At 34.6% G+C, this 18,580-nt stretch overlaps 1 protein-coding gene and 1 pseudogene across 2 annotated transcripts; both read right to left on the bottom strand.

Annotated features, from left to right (window-relative positions):
* Positions 1–5,283: 5,283 nt before the first annotated feature.
* LOC143578044 (putative disease resistance protein At5g66910) lies at positions 5,284–11,221 on the bottom strand (annotated as a pseudogene). Its single transcript, XR_013143206.1, has 6 exons — positions 9,099–11,221; positions 8,061–8,464; positions 7,816–7,943; positions 7,172–7,402; positions 6,876–7,090; positions 5,284–6,585 (listed from the first exon to the last, which is right to left on the bottom strand). The product of XR_013143206.1 is annotated as a putative disease resistance protein At5g66910 (transcript).
* A 97-nt stretch (positions 11,222–11,318) lies between these two features.
* Positions 11,319–18,321, bottom strand: LOC143578045 (WD-40 repeat-containing protein MSI4-like). The gene is made up of 15 exons (XM_077061722.1): positions 18,166–18,321; positions 16,244–16,307; positions 15,983–16,069; positions 15,850–15,912; positions 15,671–15,736; positions 15,505–15,579; positions 14,935–15,010; positions 13,532–13,709; positions 13,337–13,418; positions 13,173–13,246; positions 12,947–13,058; positions 12,787–12,861; positions 12,589–12,659; positions 11,691–11,790; positions 11,319–11,589 (listed from the first exon to the last, which is right to left on the bottom strand). Exons 1-15 carry the CDS (start codon positions 18,300–18,302, stop codon positions 11,488–11,490), a joined length of 1,362 nt encoding a protein of 453 aa, XP_076917837.1. The 5' UTR covers positions 18,303–18,321; the 3' UTR covers positions 11,319–11,487.
* Positions 18,322–18,580: the final 259 nt, after the last annotated feature.

Below are 18,580 nucleotides of genomic sequence, written 5' to 3'. Positions count from 1 at the left end.
CCACCACGTTTTTCCGGCGAGCTATTTTAGGCCGCCGGAATACCGTCTCAGCCAACTACAGCCTCCGCCGCTATTCTTTTGCACTCAGTTGCTGTTGGAGCTGCGTTTCTGGAGTAACTGAGCCGCCGCAGCTGTTCGCCGCCTTCTGACATCACCGCTAGCTGCTGCCGCCATCGCCGGAGACTCCCGCCGATCGCCGTCAGCTGCCGTGGTGTGTAGATCTAGCCGGAATTGCTGTCAGATCTTGGATTGTGTCATTTCTAGCATTTTTCGTTTACCTTCGGTGTCTTCCCGGTTCTTGTTAACCGAGGTATATCGAATACCCCTCTATGGTTGTTTATTTAATCGTACTCGTATTGTTGTAATCGGATCCGGGTTCGGGTTTCCGATTTTGGTTCGTTTTAACTCGTTAATATCCGCTGCGTTTTGTTGTTTGTTTTCATACATATATTAATATTGATTAATACTTACCGAAACGAAACTTATAACTAAAACGGGTTTGAATTTATTTGACCGTTTTCGTTTCGAACCACCGTTGAAACCTAATAAAATATGCACCTCAATGACATTGACATTTAAAGGAAACACTAGGATTTGTTTCAAAGTAAAATGGGAGGGAAAATAAAAGCAGAAATGTGAGATTATGGCCTTTCCGACTTTGGTGGGTGGTAAGGTGATTAAGGCGTGAAATTGAAGGTCATGGGTTCAAACTCTATAGAGTGCAAAAGTTTAAACGCTCAAAAAGAAAAATGTAAGATTCTACAAGTTTGTACATTGAGAAAATACGAACGGGGATCAAAGATTTAGTTGATTATTAAAGAATGGGTGACACTGTCACGTACAAGTATGCCCGAGTTATGGGTTTGCATGGCTGTCGTTACGATTAGTCGAAACTGTAGGTCAGACGCGGTATCCTTAGGCATCTTTGTCAAATTTAGAGGAAAACTTCCAACATTCATATATTCAACTCAGTGGTGGTGTTATTTTTAATTATTAGTTGATAGTTGATACCTGGACAATAGAGAAATTTAGCTAATCAAACTAATTTTTAGAGCTAAACAACTTTAGTAAATAATTGCAAGGGTATGAACTTCACTTAATTCGCTATTACGAGTACTTCTACATAATCATCTCTAACGCGTCTTGTTTCACGTTCTCTCCAGGAGGTGATTTGAACAAATCCTAATGTTTTCTCTACTTTATACTCGTTTCATGATTTACTTTCAATAATATACCCTTATAGAAAACAGTCGTTTAACACCTGTTAATTGATGACGATAGCCCTATTCATCCTAATGACTGTTATAGGTGTTTTCAAACGACCATTTGAAAGAGATGTGTGATTAGCTTCCATGTTGCATGAGAGTGGCTTACAGTAATCTAATCCCACATCTCTTTCAAACTTTTACTACAAAAAAAAAATAGTTTGATAAGATCCCAAATCTTGGTCAAAGATGTTATTGAAAAAGGGGGAAAGTGAGTAAATGAGATGCTGAAGATTAGGGCCGGTTATTATTCTATTAGCTTAATTTTAGGGTCGGTTATTATTCTGTTGATGCTTATTTATATTATTTGTTCTAGGTTTAGGGGGGTCAATGTTTATGTTTATGAATTTACTTGGTTAAAATCCTTGTAATGGAGATCTAATCCTTCTCGAATTGGATTAATTGGAGAATAGCCCATCTCGAATCGGGCCAACTATCCTTTAAATTTCTTGTTTAAGTTTTGGGTTTCTATCATAGTTTCTATAATTCTTTAGGGCTTAAGGGCTCCCCCCCCCCCCCCCCCGACTAGTATAGGACACTTGAATCCTCATGTAGGAGCGGATGTAGCTAGTAAGCAGGTGTAACATCCGCTACCCCTCTTTTTTTTATTGGTAGTGTAAATATTATATATTTTTTGATGGTTTCATATTTCGCTACCCTTGAAAATAAATAATGTTACCCCTCTTTGTTTAAATTTCAACAAAATTAAAAGTTAAAACCAACTAAAGGCTAAAGTCCAACCAAAATAAAGCTCAAACCCAATAAAACCTTCGTATTTTCGTTCAAGCTTCGCCAGTCAAATTCTATATGTAAGCACAATGTTAGAATTAGAGTATTTCAACCATAGAAGGTTTTTATTTATTATTATTATTTTTTTAAAATATAAGTCTACTACTCTATCAACGACAATATACAATTCAATTTTTTTTAAATGATAACTCTTAAATCTTAATATCCCAATTAGTATTTATATTAAAAATATTGGTTGATCTTTGATCTTTTCACCTAACTAGTTAATTTATGTGCAACTGTCATGACACCACAATATTATCATGGTCTTAAGAAACACTTTTCATTGAAAACAAAATATTATAAAGAAATGGGTAACAATTATTGATAGTGGCAGGGTTGAGATGTTCTTAAAACTTGTGAGGTGCAATTATTTGTAAGTTGTGGGGGCAAATGGTCCAAGTAGAAAACAAAAGGTTATGCCAGCAAATTTTGGAAGCTATAGTTGCATAGAGACAAGTTGAATCACAGAGCAGGGCAGGACCATTGTTTTCTTGATTACTTACTCTTTTAGGACAAATGTATTCCATACTTCATTTTAGGTCCTTGTTCATTATCTTTTGTAAAATATGTATAGTTGTTAGATACAAGCATATCATCTATAAAGGAACATGTAACACAGTTTTCTTGGTCTCAAATTGTAATTACTATTACTGTTACGTAAGATAGTTATTAGATACATATATCATCTATAAGGAACAAGTAACATGAATAATTTTCTCGGTCTCAAATTGTAATTACTATTACTGTTATGTAAGATAGTTATTAGATATGTACATCATCTATAAAGGAACATATAACACAATTTTCTCGATCTCAAATTGTAATTACTATTACTATTATGTGAGATAGTTATTAGATACGTATATAATCTATAAAAGAAACAAGAAACATGACTAATTTTCTTGGTCTCAGATTGTAATTACTATTGTTGTTATGTAAGATAGTTAATTAGATACATCTATCATCTATAAAGGAACGGATAACATGAATAATTTTCCCGGACTCAAATTGTAATTACTATTACAGTTATGTAAGATAGTTATTAGATACATGTATCATCTATAAAAGAACAAGTAACATGAATAATATTATCGGTCTCAAATTGCAGTTACTATTCCTGTTATGTAAGATAGTTAGTAGATACGCATATCATCTATAAAGGAACTATAACATGAATAATTTCGGCCTCAAATTGTAATCACTATTATGTTATGTAAGATAGTTATTAGATACGTATATCATCTAATTTTCTTGGTATCAAATTGCAGTTACAATTACTATATATTATCATTATAAAATAAATAATCTTACTAAATGATTTCTTTTAGTTCTTTTTAGTCCTGTGAATAGGTATTCAAGTTTTAGGTAGCGTTTGGTATGTATAAATGAGAGACGTAATTGAATGAAACATTATGATGGAATGAAAAAAATGTGTTTAGTTGGTCAATGAAATGGAATCACCCATTACCATGTCCATTTCATTCCCTTTAAAGCCCAAATTCATTCCATCCACCCCCTTGTTTATTTTTTTTCATTCCATCATTCTTTCACATTATATCAGATCTACCACCCTCCCACCATTGCTACCCATTGCTCTCTCACCACCACCACCTCCTCCGCCGCCCACCACCACCCACCACCGTCTCCGCAGCCGGCCACCACCCTTTAACGTCTCCACCGCCCGCCACCACCACCACCCGCCTCCGTAACCACCTACCAACGTTGTCCACCACCGCCACCACCAACCATCGCTCCACTCATCACCACCACCGCTCGCTTACCACTGCCACTGCCACCCAATATCACCACCACCTGCAACCACCAACAATTGCTCCCGCCCATCGCTACCATTACTGCTCGTCGCCCATCACCATCGTCCCACCTCCACTCACTATCATTTTTATTTTATTCCGACTTTTTCTAGCTTACAAAAAAAAACTAATAATTCATGTCATTCCCACATGGTAACCAAACATATCAATGGAATGGTAATGATCCATTCAATTACCTCGTTCATTCTATTCCTTCGTTCATTCCATTCCGTCGCTCATTCCATTACCACATACCAAACAAACCCTTAGTGTATATGATAATCAGTAGGGGTGCTAACTGGAGTCACTCATGAGCTACTAAATATGGGGTCGTTTCTAAAATTATATTCGAATCGAGCATCAACAAGCTCGAGAGCTTAAACTTTACATCTTGATCTTGACTAGGCTCGCAAGTTAAAATGAGACTAAAAGAACCTATTATTTATATAACTTGTATTTAATATTATATATATATATTAAAATAGAATTATACTAATTATAAATAATATATATTGTCGAATTTGAAAAACTACCCACGAGTCTGCTCAAGCTTTAATAATAAAACTCTAAAAGATCCGAGATGCAAAACCGGATTTTCGTCCAAACCATGGATATGTTTTAAAACCAGTTTTAGTTTAAACGAATTGGATTAGAAACCGGTTTATAAGGGGTAAAAACTGTCAGCCTGATATCGGTTTATCTTCAGCCGATATGTGTTCTCAAACTATATTTAAAATGACGGATCTGATCCGATGGGCGTTAGTTTCACCCAAACTGGTTTTACAATCAGTTTCATATCGAATCGGATACCAATTTCGGATCCCGAACCGGTTTTTAGTATGCACCTCTACCATATATATGTAAAATTCACCCAATGCCTAATATTTTGGATCATTATTAGCCCAAAGTTGCTTTGGATTTACGTTTCCATCTTGTAAACACCAATCAATGCAACTTGAATTAAAAGGGTGAATGAAGATAACATTCATATTTGGTTTAATGGGCTCACATCCTCACAAGTCACACCTATATGAGTCTATTCTATTGGGTTAACCTCAATTCATATTGGGTTAAATGAGCCCACACAACTATTTGGGCTTACTTTTTAAACATGGGCCGTCAATGTGTGTAGGGGTGAAAAAAAACCGATACTGTAAAAATACCCGGAACAGGTTTTTTTTATACCCGGGTTTTTATACCCGAACCCGTACCCGACCATATCCGTAGGGCACGGATAGGGTATGTATTTCACTACCAAAACCCATACCGGAACCGGACCCGATTGGTAGCCGATAATACCCCAAACCCCCGACCCGAACCGGGTATTGCCAATACCCGATTTTACAATTAGGTCATACCCGAACCCAGTTCCATACCCGAACCCGGGTATTTGAAAAACCCGATTTCTGCACCTCTATGTGTGTGTATGTTTTTCAACGGCTATATTTTTGGAATAAGAGATTATAAACACGAAAGAACAAGGCTTTGGGACGATTTTCTGTGTGCTTTATTGAAACTCCAAAAGAAAGTACAATACTTGAAAGAGAATGCATAAAATTTAGCATACTTATAATTGAAATGAAACAGAACAAAACAAACCAAAATAAAACACATGCTGAATTGATGACTCTTTTCTAGCAACAACTCCAACGTTTATGTCCATAATGTCCGCTTCCCCCAAACTCGGTCAATCCTCAACCAAGTCCACATTAGCCAACATAAATGTTATATTCTGCAGGGATTGAACTCTTGACCACGTATTTCACACCCTTACCACGCCAACGAGGTGGGAATGGCTACATGCCGTTTATTATTGATTGATACATAAGTAACATATGAAGAAAAAATAAACATAAAGCAATAACCGTTACAAGAGGAGTTCGTCGTTGATCATTTGGTGATTTTAATTAGGTTTCCTACCGTATCTTCATCCATTTTCTCCGCCTTCACATTGCTAAACTTGCACCATTGATAATACATTTCTTCGTTGCATTGCACATATAAGTTAGATAGCTTCACTATAGATGATGGCAACTCACCCGCTACGGTACAACCCTTCATGTGAATTTCTCGTAGACCACCTAGCTCTCCCATCTCTTCCGGCAACTAGTCCAATAAACAATCCGAAATATTCAAGATGCTAAGCTGTTGAAGTCTTGTGATTGATTGAGGCAGCCTTTTGAGATTAGTACATGCTTGAAGACTTAAGTTTTCCAAATTAATTAACTTACCAAATTCTTCAGAAATTTCAAGCAACTCGTTGCAGTTGGTGATGCTCAAAGTCTTAAGGTGGACACTGTCACACAACAACCCCGGGAATCGTTTTAAATCTTGGCAGTAATCAATATCAAGTTCAACTAGACTTGGCCAGACTTTGAAGTTGCCACTAGTACTGAGGTCTGTTTCGAAAGCATTGACTATTTTGCACATTATGAATGATACTTTTTGCAAGTTTTCTAAGGCTAAAATGGATCCATTCAGTGAAGAGATTGTAACAAATTCAAGTCTAATCCTTAATAGATTAGATAAACAACCAAGAAGATGGGAGTTCATAATGTTAGATGAGTATAAACCGTAGTTTGTGACGTTTAAAACCTCTAACTTTTGCATTTCCTTCATGAAGTGAGGTAAGGTGTAGGTTTTTGACTTTAAGTTCAACACCATAACTTTAACTTCAGGGACTTTCATGTCACACCATCTTGAAGAGAACAACTCTCCTGAAAATATACATGTTATAAGAAGCATCGACACGTCAAAACGTATGAAACAAAAGAGTAAAGGGTAGTTTGGTAGCCTCTTAACAGTCATTAAGAGGCTACCTCTTAATGGTTCATAACCTCTTATAGTTAAGAGGTAGCCCTAAGTCTGAATGGTTAAGAGATAACCATTAAGAAGTAGCCTCTTAACCATTCAGTCTTAAGGTTACCTCTTAGCCATTAAGAGGCTATGAACCATTCAAAGGTAGCCTCTTAATGACTGCTAAGAGGTTACAGGACTAAAGCAAGACCTGTGGAAATAGACAATATGCTGGCTTGCATGGGTTCTTGGAGTATCGAAATTGATACAGGCAGATCTTCTCCTGGTGCATTTATAATCAATCTTTTCCTTTGTGGAACGGGTAATTCTGGTTTGCTACTTAGATGGATAGCAAGCTCCCTCAGTAAATCATGTTGCGTAACAAATTGCTGGTCACAGTAGTTAACTATCGCGCCAGAATCTTTCCTACTAAACATTATGGTGATTAGATTTGCACTCGGATATAAGCAATGTATATATGCAAAGTAATGAAGAAAACTTGGGTACCTAGTGGCCACAAGATTGATAAGATTATTGTATGAAAGTTCAATGATCATGTTGAACGTGTCCAAGCCCGGATGATCATGGTTGTATAAATGCACCCACATATCTAAGAGAGTGCTAGCAGGGATCTTTTGATCTTCAGGGAATAACCCAAAGTCCATATAACATTCCTTGAGTTCTTTATTCAATGTTGTAAAGCTTTTTTCTAGTTTGTCAAGTACTTCTTCATTCGCCCTGCTTGCGGTGCGCGCATATAATGTATATATGTGTGAACCCTCGGGTGGGCAAAAGTAAAATTGCACTAATTTTAACGTTATTTTACTAATCTCGTGAAAATAACGTTAAAAGTGGCAGAAGGTTAATCAGGCATCATGTGGTGGCGTTGATAGCCGAAAGACAATGGTACATGCACCAATCAGCCGGTGTCCCGATGATTGAGTGCTATGTGCCTTATGTCCAAGGCTTGATGCAAAACTACTATCGAGCCGGGGGTCTCATCGGAAGCAGCCTCTCTATCCCTATGGGGTAGGGGTAAGGCTGTCTACATCTTACCCTCCTCAGACCCTACCATAGCTTGACTATTGGTGGGATATACTGAGTACGATGATGATGATGATGATGATGATGATGATGATGATTCTTCATACAAATCTAGAACTGATTCACCACCAGCCAAAGTTTTTTGCTTAGATATCCATTCTGACTCACCTTTTCCATTTAGGGAACGGCCCACCACGCTAAGGGTGAGCGGATGTTTCTTGCAGCATATCACCATCTACAAAGAAACATTTTATATATATATATATATATATATATATATTAAAATCGATGAGATTTTCATAATAAGTATTAAGCTTTCACTTGTAGAATTGAGGACATAACATTTTATTACCTGATCCACAAGATGCTCCCTAACAGTAGTTGTTGGCCGATTCTCGCTTTCAGTAAATGCATAGCGACGGAAGAGAATACTGGCATCTTTGTCTCTCAAAGGGTCAAACTCAAACACATCAAATTGGGGATAAGTTGTCCTAGAAGTGACCACAATTTTGCATCCTTTGATCTCTAATGGAAATTTATAAATAACATTATAATCCCACACATCATCTAATACTAAAAGCACAGGACTTGATACATTCTTAAGAAAAAAGTTGCCCAACTTATTTTTTGCATCTTCCTCGCCTCGAAAAACAATCTTCGTAGTGGATGGTGACAGATTGAAGAGATCATTGACGATTAACTCAAAGTTGGGTGATACTGAAACTGTCACAAAGAATAGTTTTTCCCGAAATTTACCTATCCAAAATATATGTTATGATCAAAAGTTAAATCAATAAATTTCTTTAATCCATACAATCAGGGGCGGACCCAAAGCCTATCGAAGGGGGGCGGCCGCCCACCTTAAAATTGTTCGGATTAATGTTATTCATACGTGAAAATCTCGAGCCCCTGATTGTATGGCTACAAAGTAACATTTAACTGCATCTCTCAACTATAATACCTAGTCACGTACTCACCTACACTTATTTAATTATCAAATATACAAGGAAATTTAAGTTTGTTTAATTATGTTTATTTTTCATTAGTTTATTCAATCTAATTGAAAATGTTACGGCTTGGTATGTTATTTTTGTTATTTATATAAATATATTTAATCATTCTAGTTTTCCATTTTACTCAAAAAATTTATTTGTCTTAATAATTTATAGTAGTAGTAGATATTAATTGATGTACCGAGTTAAAGAACGTGTTTTTATAAATAGGATGCGTACTGATTTGTTTATTATTATTATTATTATTTTTTTTTAACCTGACATGACCCTAATTAGATCAAAAACAATATTATGTAGCAATAATTGACCCTTAAAAACTTTCCGTCTCTCATGAAAATGTTTTCTGGGTCCGCCGCTGCATACAATATGATTGTTACCTTTAATTTGATGATCATGGCAAAGCATTGTTACCAAAGTGTCTTTCCACATCCACCCGCAGCTGCAACAACCACAACCGAGCTTTCATGAAAAACCTTAGCCTTGAGCATCTCTAATGGTTCATCAAGCAGTACGAAATCCTTAGAAAGGTCCGGAACAGGCCACCCTAATTTCCCTCTTTCATGCCCCATTTGATCTTGCATTTGATATTTTCTTTTTCTGCTACTGCTACTGCTACTGATACGGATCCACTTCAAATCCAGTATAACACTCTCCATAAGAACACGGATTTGCTTAAGATCCCGCATCTGATCCGCTTGAACCTCAAGCTGAAAGAATCTTAACAACTCGTTGTTGGCGTTTCTTAACTTTATTGCATGAGTGAACTGCTTCAAAAAATTCCACTTGATTCTCGAACAATCACGAACAAGTTTCTCAGTGTCTTTGATACAAGCAAACATGTCGGATCGTTGATCCAGTGTCTGATTCAACTTCTCAACGTCCTTGATGGTCTCGGCTATTTTCTGTAATGTGCCTTGAAGTTGCCTCAGTTCAGACTTAAAGCTGGCAGTTGTATTTATTACTGATACAACAACTCCACCAAGACCGGAAATCGAATCCGAAACTATAGTATGTTCCATATATATGATCTAACAAAACTTATGATTGGATCTTATATGAATGAATCAAGAAGATGAATTGAAGGCTTAAAAGGAACAAAGACATGGATTTAATGATTTTAAAAAGACCATAGTTGACGTTGATGTTGCTTCACACGTTTGATATATGGATTTAATGGTTTTAAAAAGACCATAGTTTACTCTTTATTAAATTTATCAAAAATAAACATTTCACATTTTCACTAATAGCACCATGGGTGTGCAAAGTGCGGTTCGACGCGGTTTTCGGTTAACGTCGAACTGAAAATCAAATTTGTAGATTTTTGGTTTTCCAAAACCGATTGGTTTCGCTTTTTCTGGATTTTGGTTTTTGGTTTTCGGGTTTGTTACCGTTTTGGATTAAATTTTTTTCGTTTTTTGTAATCGGGAAAAAAAAATTGACCCAAGATATTGATATCTGACCTTATTAACTTTTAAGCCAAATATGAATTATGATTGATTTAACCTTTTAATGTAGTTGTAAATGAAACCTTATTCTTTTGTACAAATATAGTGTTTCAAAACTTCAAATATTTGAAAGATTACTTCAAAGTTGTTGGATATATACATCAATAATATGAAGGGTGATTTATGTGAAACTTCCATAACAAAAATTAGCAGTTTTTTAAACAATATGTTAGAAACTTCTGTAAATTTGTTATAGATTCATAATAAAAGTTTAATTTTGCTATAATCTAAGGTGATTATTTTCACCCGGCTAGTTTTCAGTCCCCGCTAATAGAGATATTTGGATTGGATGTTGATGTCGCACATAAGAAATCCTTTTAAAACAACTCAACCAAATTGTCGATGTGTATGACATAACATATAACGCATGTAATTTGCATAGTGCTTCCAAGATTAAGATTCTTCATGACTATGTTGGACGTAATTTCAGACTCCAAGTCACTGGTCGATGAACTTGAGGGACCTATAGTGTTTGATCGATCCTATGCCTTGAGACTAGAGTCTAGAAAAGTTGAAGCATAAAATCTTGATGCAATGCATAATTGAAATTTGTATTTATCTTTTGCTTGGCATGTGTATGATGATGACTTAACTTTTAGTATCCTCATGCAAACTTTACATAACTAGAAGTGTAGAATGATATCACCAAATGACTTTTTGAGTGTTGTGACATGGTGTATTTTGATAGTTTGGAACTTTGAATCAATAATAAGTTGATGATGCCTTTCAAATCAAAATGGGCCACACATCATATATAGTCATCAAGTCATGTGTGTCCAATACAACATGGCTCACACACTTCAAGGCTCGAACGGTCTTGATCAATTACCCAAGGCCCTAGTTCGAACTTCGAATGAATTCATAAAAGATAATACAATGTTTCTCATAAAATGCATATCAATTTAGACGTGGGTTGAAGCGATAAAATGTTTTCCTAAATGGTACATGTCAATGCCGCCACAACATGAATGACGTGACATCGTGACGAAGTTTTTGTCGACCACAACTTTCGCTTTTAGAACGAGTGGTTTTAAAAACTGTCCTAAAAAGTTTAAACATATTGTCACAATCGAATGAAATAAAGCTCATAAATTCACGCCAAATGATGCAATTATCAACTCTCAAACAATTAGCATTAGGAACAGAAGTCTTACTTCAAAGTTCAAACTCGCCCTACGAACCTACTTACCTACATATGTTCTACAACATATTATTATGCAAGCATCTAACATCTTAAAATCAAACCGCGTGTTGTTACTTCCTATGCCTTCGGACCACATCCCGCAACATGAGCCTTGAACTCTTCTAGCTCGTGTACCACCTCATCCCTCGGTCGGTATATCAAATCACTCATTCTCCAAATCTACAACTCGCACGTAGTTAAAAACCAATCATTTCTTTAAATAAAAATTACAATGTTGCAACATGCAAATGAATGGTATGATATTAAATTATTAATATTACCTGAAGGGTCCCACCACCGCTTGTGGTTTCAACGTCGTCTGATACGCTTACGATGGTCCATGGGTCATAAACATTCCAATGGAAATCTACAACTTTGTCCCTAGATTACATCAAACGCAGACGTTAATCACTAACACTTGAAATCGTTACGGAATCTATACGGGCCTCATGTAAAGATTTTTTTTCCTAATTAAACAATTTCTAAACTTTAGTAAAAGTAACATGAAAAGATATTCTCAGACACGTAAAAACTAAAAAGATCGATTTTCATGTGAAGTTTCAAAATATTAGACGAACGAGCATGTTCGTGTTCATTCTTTTTTAAACCAAAGAAACAATTAAACATGACTTAAACAACCGCGGGTTTCTTGTTCGTGTTCTTTCGTTAAAAAAATGAACGTGTTTGTATGCATTTGTTAACTATATAAATGAACGCTTCACAAACAAACAAACATAGATGAATGAACATAACTTTGTGAACAAAAATGTATTGGGCCTAAAACGTTAATAAAACAAGACTATATTGTAACGGGCCAAAAAGTTTTAATAAACATATTAACAAACGAACTTAAATGAACGTAAACAAACGAATAAATATGACACATGTTCATTTTCGTTTGTTTACCTAAATGAACAAAAAATTTATATACGTGTTCGTTTGTTTATTAAAAAAAATGGACATAAACAAACTTCCCGCTGAATGGTTCATGAACGTTTGGTTTTAACAGGCGTACGCATCTATATTAATTATACAACCTAACTTAGTTTTAAAAATAGCAAGGCACACCGACACAATAGGGTCCCTGGAAACAAGAATCATGAAGTATAAACTTTAAAACTAAGAACCTAAATTCAGACAACCCTAAAATAAAACTATTATAGAGTATTGGATTTAAACCTGTGTCCACAATGTTTAAAGAACAACCCTGGAGCAGCGTTTGGAGCCCCGCCTTCGGTCTGTTTACCAACCTGCAACGTAATAATATGAATAATGAAATATAAACTTTAACAATAACCAGATACTTACAAAAATAAACTAGCTTGTAAGTTTGAAGTTTGAAATTAAAACGAAACTTTATTTTATAGAGAGCTCTACCTGTTCATAATCCCAGATATTTACACAACCATCCTCTGCTGAACTCCCGAACACGGAAGACTTGTCTGGAGACCACTGTAGTATACATACAATTTCAAGATTGTAAAGTTGGATAAATAAATAAATAAATGATATTATAGATTTATAAAACAAGTAATACCTGAACGCATAGAACAGGAGCTTTGTGTTCTTCAAACTTATGAACAGGAGAACCGACTCCATCAGAAGTTAGGTTTCGGCGGTCAAACATGCAAACAGAGTGGTCAGCTGACCTGAAAATAAAATTAAAAAAAAAAACATTTTTGATTATAATCTTAAATTTCAAAATGACCTGATAAAACTCCTTAAAAAAGCAAAAGCTAAACACGGGTTGTACAGAAATATACCCAGTTAGAATAAAGTTTTGATCATGAGGATTCCAATCAACGCAGTGAACATCAGCATTGTGTGCTTTATCAACCTAATAAGATTATACAGAAAGTTAGAAAACAATATATTTCATAAGAATTGTAAGTATAAGATTAATAAAATCAAAACATTTGCAACAAACCATCGTGATCGGGCTGGTTCCAACTCTCGCATCCCATAAAATCAGGCAAGAATCATCTCCCACACTACAGAACTCCTGAGTACTTCATTAAACATACAGATGTTTTAACTTTTAATACCATATAGATTATGTCAAAAGTGAACATGATTCTAGAAGATTCTAGAAGCATAGAGAAGTAGATGTTATATGGCAAACCTTGTTGGACAAAACTGCACATCTTCAACCGTATCGGTATGCCCTTGAAAGATACCACGTGGCCCAAGGGAAGCATTGTCAGCAGTTTTGACGATTGACCCTTGTGGGTTGGCTGACTCTCCAGTCAATGTAGATATATGATCATGAATGCTCCATAAAACGACATATTTATCCTTCCCTGTATTATTATGTATAAATTACAATTAATATTTAGATGTTAAGTAATAACTTAGTCAATCCATTCTAAGTCAATAGGAATTTCCAAAAAATTGTAAAATGACAAAAATATCTCTATATTGAAGTGTGTTACTTCTAGAGTGATAAAATGATAAAGATCTCCCTTAATTTAATCAAATGTGTTTTGATACTCAATCAAAATATGGTTGTTTCGCGGTCATTATTGTCATTTTTTGCCACTCTAGATCATACATATATGACCATTCTTCAGATATCATACATATACCCAACCCAAACTTCAGATATCATACATATACCCCTCTAAACTAGTTAAAATATCATATCTACCCGTTTCTTTAAAAGCAATTCATAATATGACCATTCTACCCGTATTTTTCTCAAACTTAAAATTTTGAATGAATTCAATATATATACCCTTATAAACTTATGAAAATATCATACATACAAAACTAAACTTCAAATATCACATATATCCTTTTTAAATGGATTTTAGTTTGTTATTTTACCCTTCTCAAATATAAACCTATTTAATCCTATTTTAAATTTGTGTGTATATAGTTGTGTAAATCACTGTTTATAAACTATTCGTACATAAAAATAATTCCATTTGTATACAAATGTAATTAAGGGTCGTTATTTCTCTCAAACGTAAATTACAACAACAAAAAAAAGAAACTTAGTTTTATTTCTTGATTTTCTTCCATAATAGATCAGGAAAAAAACTAACAATTTTTTTCCAGCAACTTACGATTAAATAAAATAAGTAAATAACATCACTTTAATTACATTTGTATGGAAACATGAAACCTTTTTTCATTACGAAGAGTTTTTAAAACGTGATTTAAGCAACAAACATATTTACAAAATTCAAATAAGATTAGAAAGATATTAGATTTGACAAGGTAAAATAGTCATAAACTAAAAATCCATTTAAAAATGGTATATATGATATATGCAAGTTCAGTTTTGGTATTTATGAATATGATGATCCATAAGTTTATAAGAGTGTGTACAAAATAAACCTATATTTAAAAGCATTTAACAAATTTCCAGCAAGTTAATTTTGTTATAATCCAGTATAGAAGAAAACAAATTGATACTTGGGCACCCTTAATAATGGTTTTGTAATTAGCTTGCCTATGAAAACTTCTAAATACATATGTAGCCTATATATACAATGTCCCTATACATTACAATAGTCTAACCTCCTGAGAGTACATAAGGTTCAGTCGGGCACATTGCAAGAGCAAATTCTGCATTGTCAGCATGTCCTGTGAGCACCTGCCAAAAAAAGAATAAAATGTTATTTTATGACACGACTGCCATAAAACTAAACATATGAGGTCTATTTACTAGCTAAACAAAAGAATATCACGGTCAAATGATTGCTTGGTGGTTAGCAAATAAAACAGTGAAGGAACAGCCAAGATACTCTTGTGGCTATTTGGCCAATCATGAAAAGTATTTCAGGTTCAACAGAATACATATTTATAATTTATCCAATCCATCTAATAACTAATGGTGAGGATTGTCTTGTGATAGGTAGTATGATTTAACAATAAACAAGATATTGTTAAATAATGATTATAACTGAAACTAGATTCAAGCTGAACTAACAATCAATAAACCTTTACCAAATCTCACTTGTTAAATTAAGTCAAGTTGAAAAAAATTTCTATTTTTATTTGTAACAAAAATTTTTGGAGTATCGTGCCAAACTGTTAATGCAAAAAAACTGAAAAAAAGAAGGGTCTTATAAGTGAAAGTGAACACACCAAATCAGCATGAGATTCAGCAGCTCCAAGAACAGCATGACGATTAGGTTGGGTTTCAATATCCCAAATAAGAACCTGATTTAAATAAACATGTAAGAACATTAAAAAGTTCACATGAAATTGCAAAATGTGTCATAAAAACATGCAAGGATAATCATTTTGTAACCTCTGGGCAGTCAGTATGTGTGGCAATTATGTTCTTGTTTTGTGGCAATTCCCTGATTCTGTTCACCTGTAAAATGATCATTAACAAACTATAAACAAGAAATAACATCACACACAAATTGTCACAAAGTAAATTGTTCACAAAAATTAGTTATACCAATTGTGTAAGAAGATTGTTACCTCTCCAGGATGAATTATAGTTTTGTACTTCTTTACAAATGGAGATCGGGCTTCCTCGTTGAACTGAAATACCAAGATGTCACATAAGTATTAATCAGAAAATTAAAACAGATGGGAAAAAGTTATTATTTACCTGAGATATGTGTTCAGCTGCAGCAACTTTTGGCTTCACTACATCACAATTTGCTATAACTAGTGTATTTGGAACACTTCCATCAGTCTGAAGAAGAAGCACATGGAATCAAAGCATCACATCAGAAGTCAATACCAGAATTTAGATCATATACATTGTAGAAATTAACAAACCAAAAGGCCTAATTTGGAGACATTAATCAAAATAATCACAACCAACAACCGAATAAACCAGAAACAAATAAACGAAATGCTTTCTTGCCTGTTCAGAAAGATACAATCGCTGCCTGTTCTTGTTCTTTGATTGCTCCAAAAGCGGGCCCCACCTATTCACATAAAAGGAGAGTTAATTCCTGATAATTTTATCAACATCAGTAGCATTTTGAAAAGTACGCACGCTTATATAAAAAATTAATCACCAAAATGATCTGTACGACCATGAAACAAAAAAATCAGTAGCCAATCTAGGTCTTTTAACCAGATTGAAACTTAAAAAGGACTTAAATCAATCAATTAGCAACAATCAACTCGACATTTTAGAGTATTTCACAAACTATTCTTATATGAACAATCGATCACCAAAATGATCCATATGACCGAAAAACAAATCAATCAGTAGTGAACCTAGGGTTTGACAGCCAAATCGTAGCTAAAAAACTGCGTTAATTGATCCATTATCAAAAATCAACTCCACATTTTGAAGAATTAGCGTTTAGTGAACGAATAATCGCAAACCGGCAAAATAAAGGTCAAACTAGTAATTTCACAATGTAAGTAGTTTTATATGAACAATCAATCACCAAAATGATCCGTACGACAGTAAAACATATCAATTAGCAGCTACCCTAGGGTTTTGTAACAACTCAATCAGTAGTGAACCTAGGGTTTCATAGCCAAATCGTAGCTAAAAAAACTGCGTAAATTGATCAATTATCAGAAATCAACTCAACATTTTAAAGAATTAGTGTTTAGTGAATAAATAATTACAAACCGGAAAAATAAAGGTCAAACTAGTTATTCACAAAGTAAGTGGCTTTATATGAACAATGGATCACCAAAATGATCCGTACGACCATGAAACAGATCAATTAGCAACTAACCTAGGGTTTTGTAACTAGATCTTAGCTAAAAAGCTGCTTAAATCTAACAATTATCACAAATCAACTCAACATTTTGGAAAAATAAGGTTTCGTAACCAAATTGCAACTAAAAAACAGCTTAAATCTAACCACTATCACAAATCAACTCGACATATTGAGCAATTAGGGGTTTAATGAAGAAACAACTGCATACCGACAAAACAGAGAAGACCTGACGAAGTTACTTCCCAAAATAAGTAACAATCGATCACCAAAACAATGAAACTAACCAATCAGTATCGAACCTAGGGTTTTTAACCAGATCATAACTAAAGACTGCTTGAAACTAACAATTTTCAACCAGAAACTCTAACATTTTGGATAATTAGAATTTCATAACCAGATTGTAGATAAAAAAAAAGCGCTTAAACCTAACAATTATCACAAATCAACTCAACATACTGAATATTTATGGTTTTGTAACCGGATCGTAGCTTAAAAGCTGCTTGAATCGATCAATTACAAACAATCACTCAACATTTCGAATAATTAGGGTTTCGTACGCTTAAATCTAACAATCATCACAAATCAACACAACATTTTGCAAATTTAGGGTTTCGTAGCTTCAAATCCAACAACTATCACAAATCAACTCAACATTTCGAATAATTAGGGTTTCGTACGCTTACATCTAACAATTATCACAAAATCAACTCAACATTTCGAATAATTAGGGTTTCGTAGCTAAAAAACCAGTTAAATCTAACAATTAGCAACAATTATCAACCATAAACTCAACGATTTGCACAATTAGGGTTTCGTAAAGCTAAAAACTGCTTAAATCTAACAATTATCAACAATTAGGCTGTCGTAACCACACACGCCGTAGCTAAAAAACCTAACAAATCAACTCAACATATTGCATAATTAGGGTTTCGTACCTAAAACACCGCTCAAACCTAACAATTACCACAAATAAACTCAACATTTAGAATAATTAGGGTTTCGTAGCTAAAAACCAGTTAAATCTAACAATTAGCAACAATTATCAACCATAAACTCAACATATTGCATAATTAGGGTTTCGGTAAGAATAATCTTATACCGGCAGGATAGAGATGGCCAAACGAGGTTATGATTAGCGAGCCAGTCGTAGAGAATAGGCACAACGGACTTCCAGTTCTCGTACTTATCGTCAACGGCTGCTGCAGGCTTCTTGTTAGCCGTGGCTCGGTCTTTCATCGTGTCTTCGGTGGTGGTGGTTTTTGGCGGACGGCCACGCTTTTTGGATGAGTGTGAGTGTGAGTGTGAGTGTGAAGAAGACGAGTCTTCCATTGAATTATTGGATTCCGAGTCAGGTAAAATAATAATAAATGTAATAAAACACGGTTTATGTGAGCAAATGGGACCCACCTACCCTGAGAACAGTAAAATTATGGAGAGAAACTCGACACATGATACATTTGAGACGTGTTTGAGATTACCTTTTTAATTTTTCGTGAGTTTTATAATATACTTGA

This window comes from Bidens hawaiensis, unplaced genomic scaffold (assembly GCF_021521415.1).
Source record: "Bidens hawaiensis isolate Kalapana, Puna unplaced genomic scaffold, B.hawaiensis_p1.1 tig00029007_1, whole genome shotgun sequence".
In the NCBI taxonomy this organism is placed as follows: domain Eukaryota; kingdom Viridiplantae; phylum Streptophyta; class Magnoliopsida; order Asterales; family Asteraceae; genus Bidens; species Bidens hawaiensis.
Note: the sequence above shows the minus strand (reverse complement) of the source record. Positions and strands in the feature narration are given on the sequence as shown.

What these genes read in the sequence shown, in the direction of transcription:
- LOC143578045 (XM_077061722.1), bottom strand. Translation starts at nt 18,302, where the DNA reads ATGAAAGACCGAGCCACGGCTAACAAGAAGCCTGCAGCAGCCGTTGAC. An exon ending in ACCTTATGTACTCTCAGGAG is followed by an intron (nt 13,710 to 14,934) that starts GTTAGACTATTG and finishes ATAATAATACAG; the next exon opens with GGAAGGATAAATATGTCGTT. An exon ending in GTGCAGTTTTGTCCAACAAG is followed by an intron (nt 13,419 to 13,531) that starts GTTTGCCATATA and finishes TGTTTAATGAAG; the next exon opens with TACTCAGGAGTTCTGTAGTG.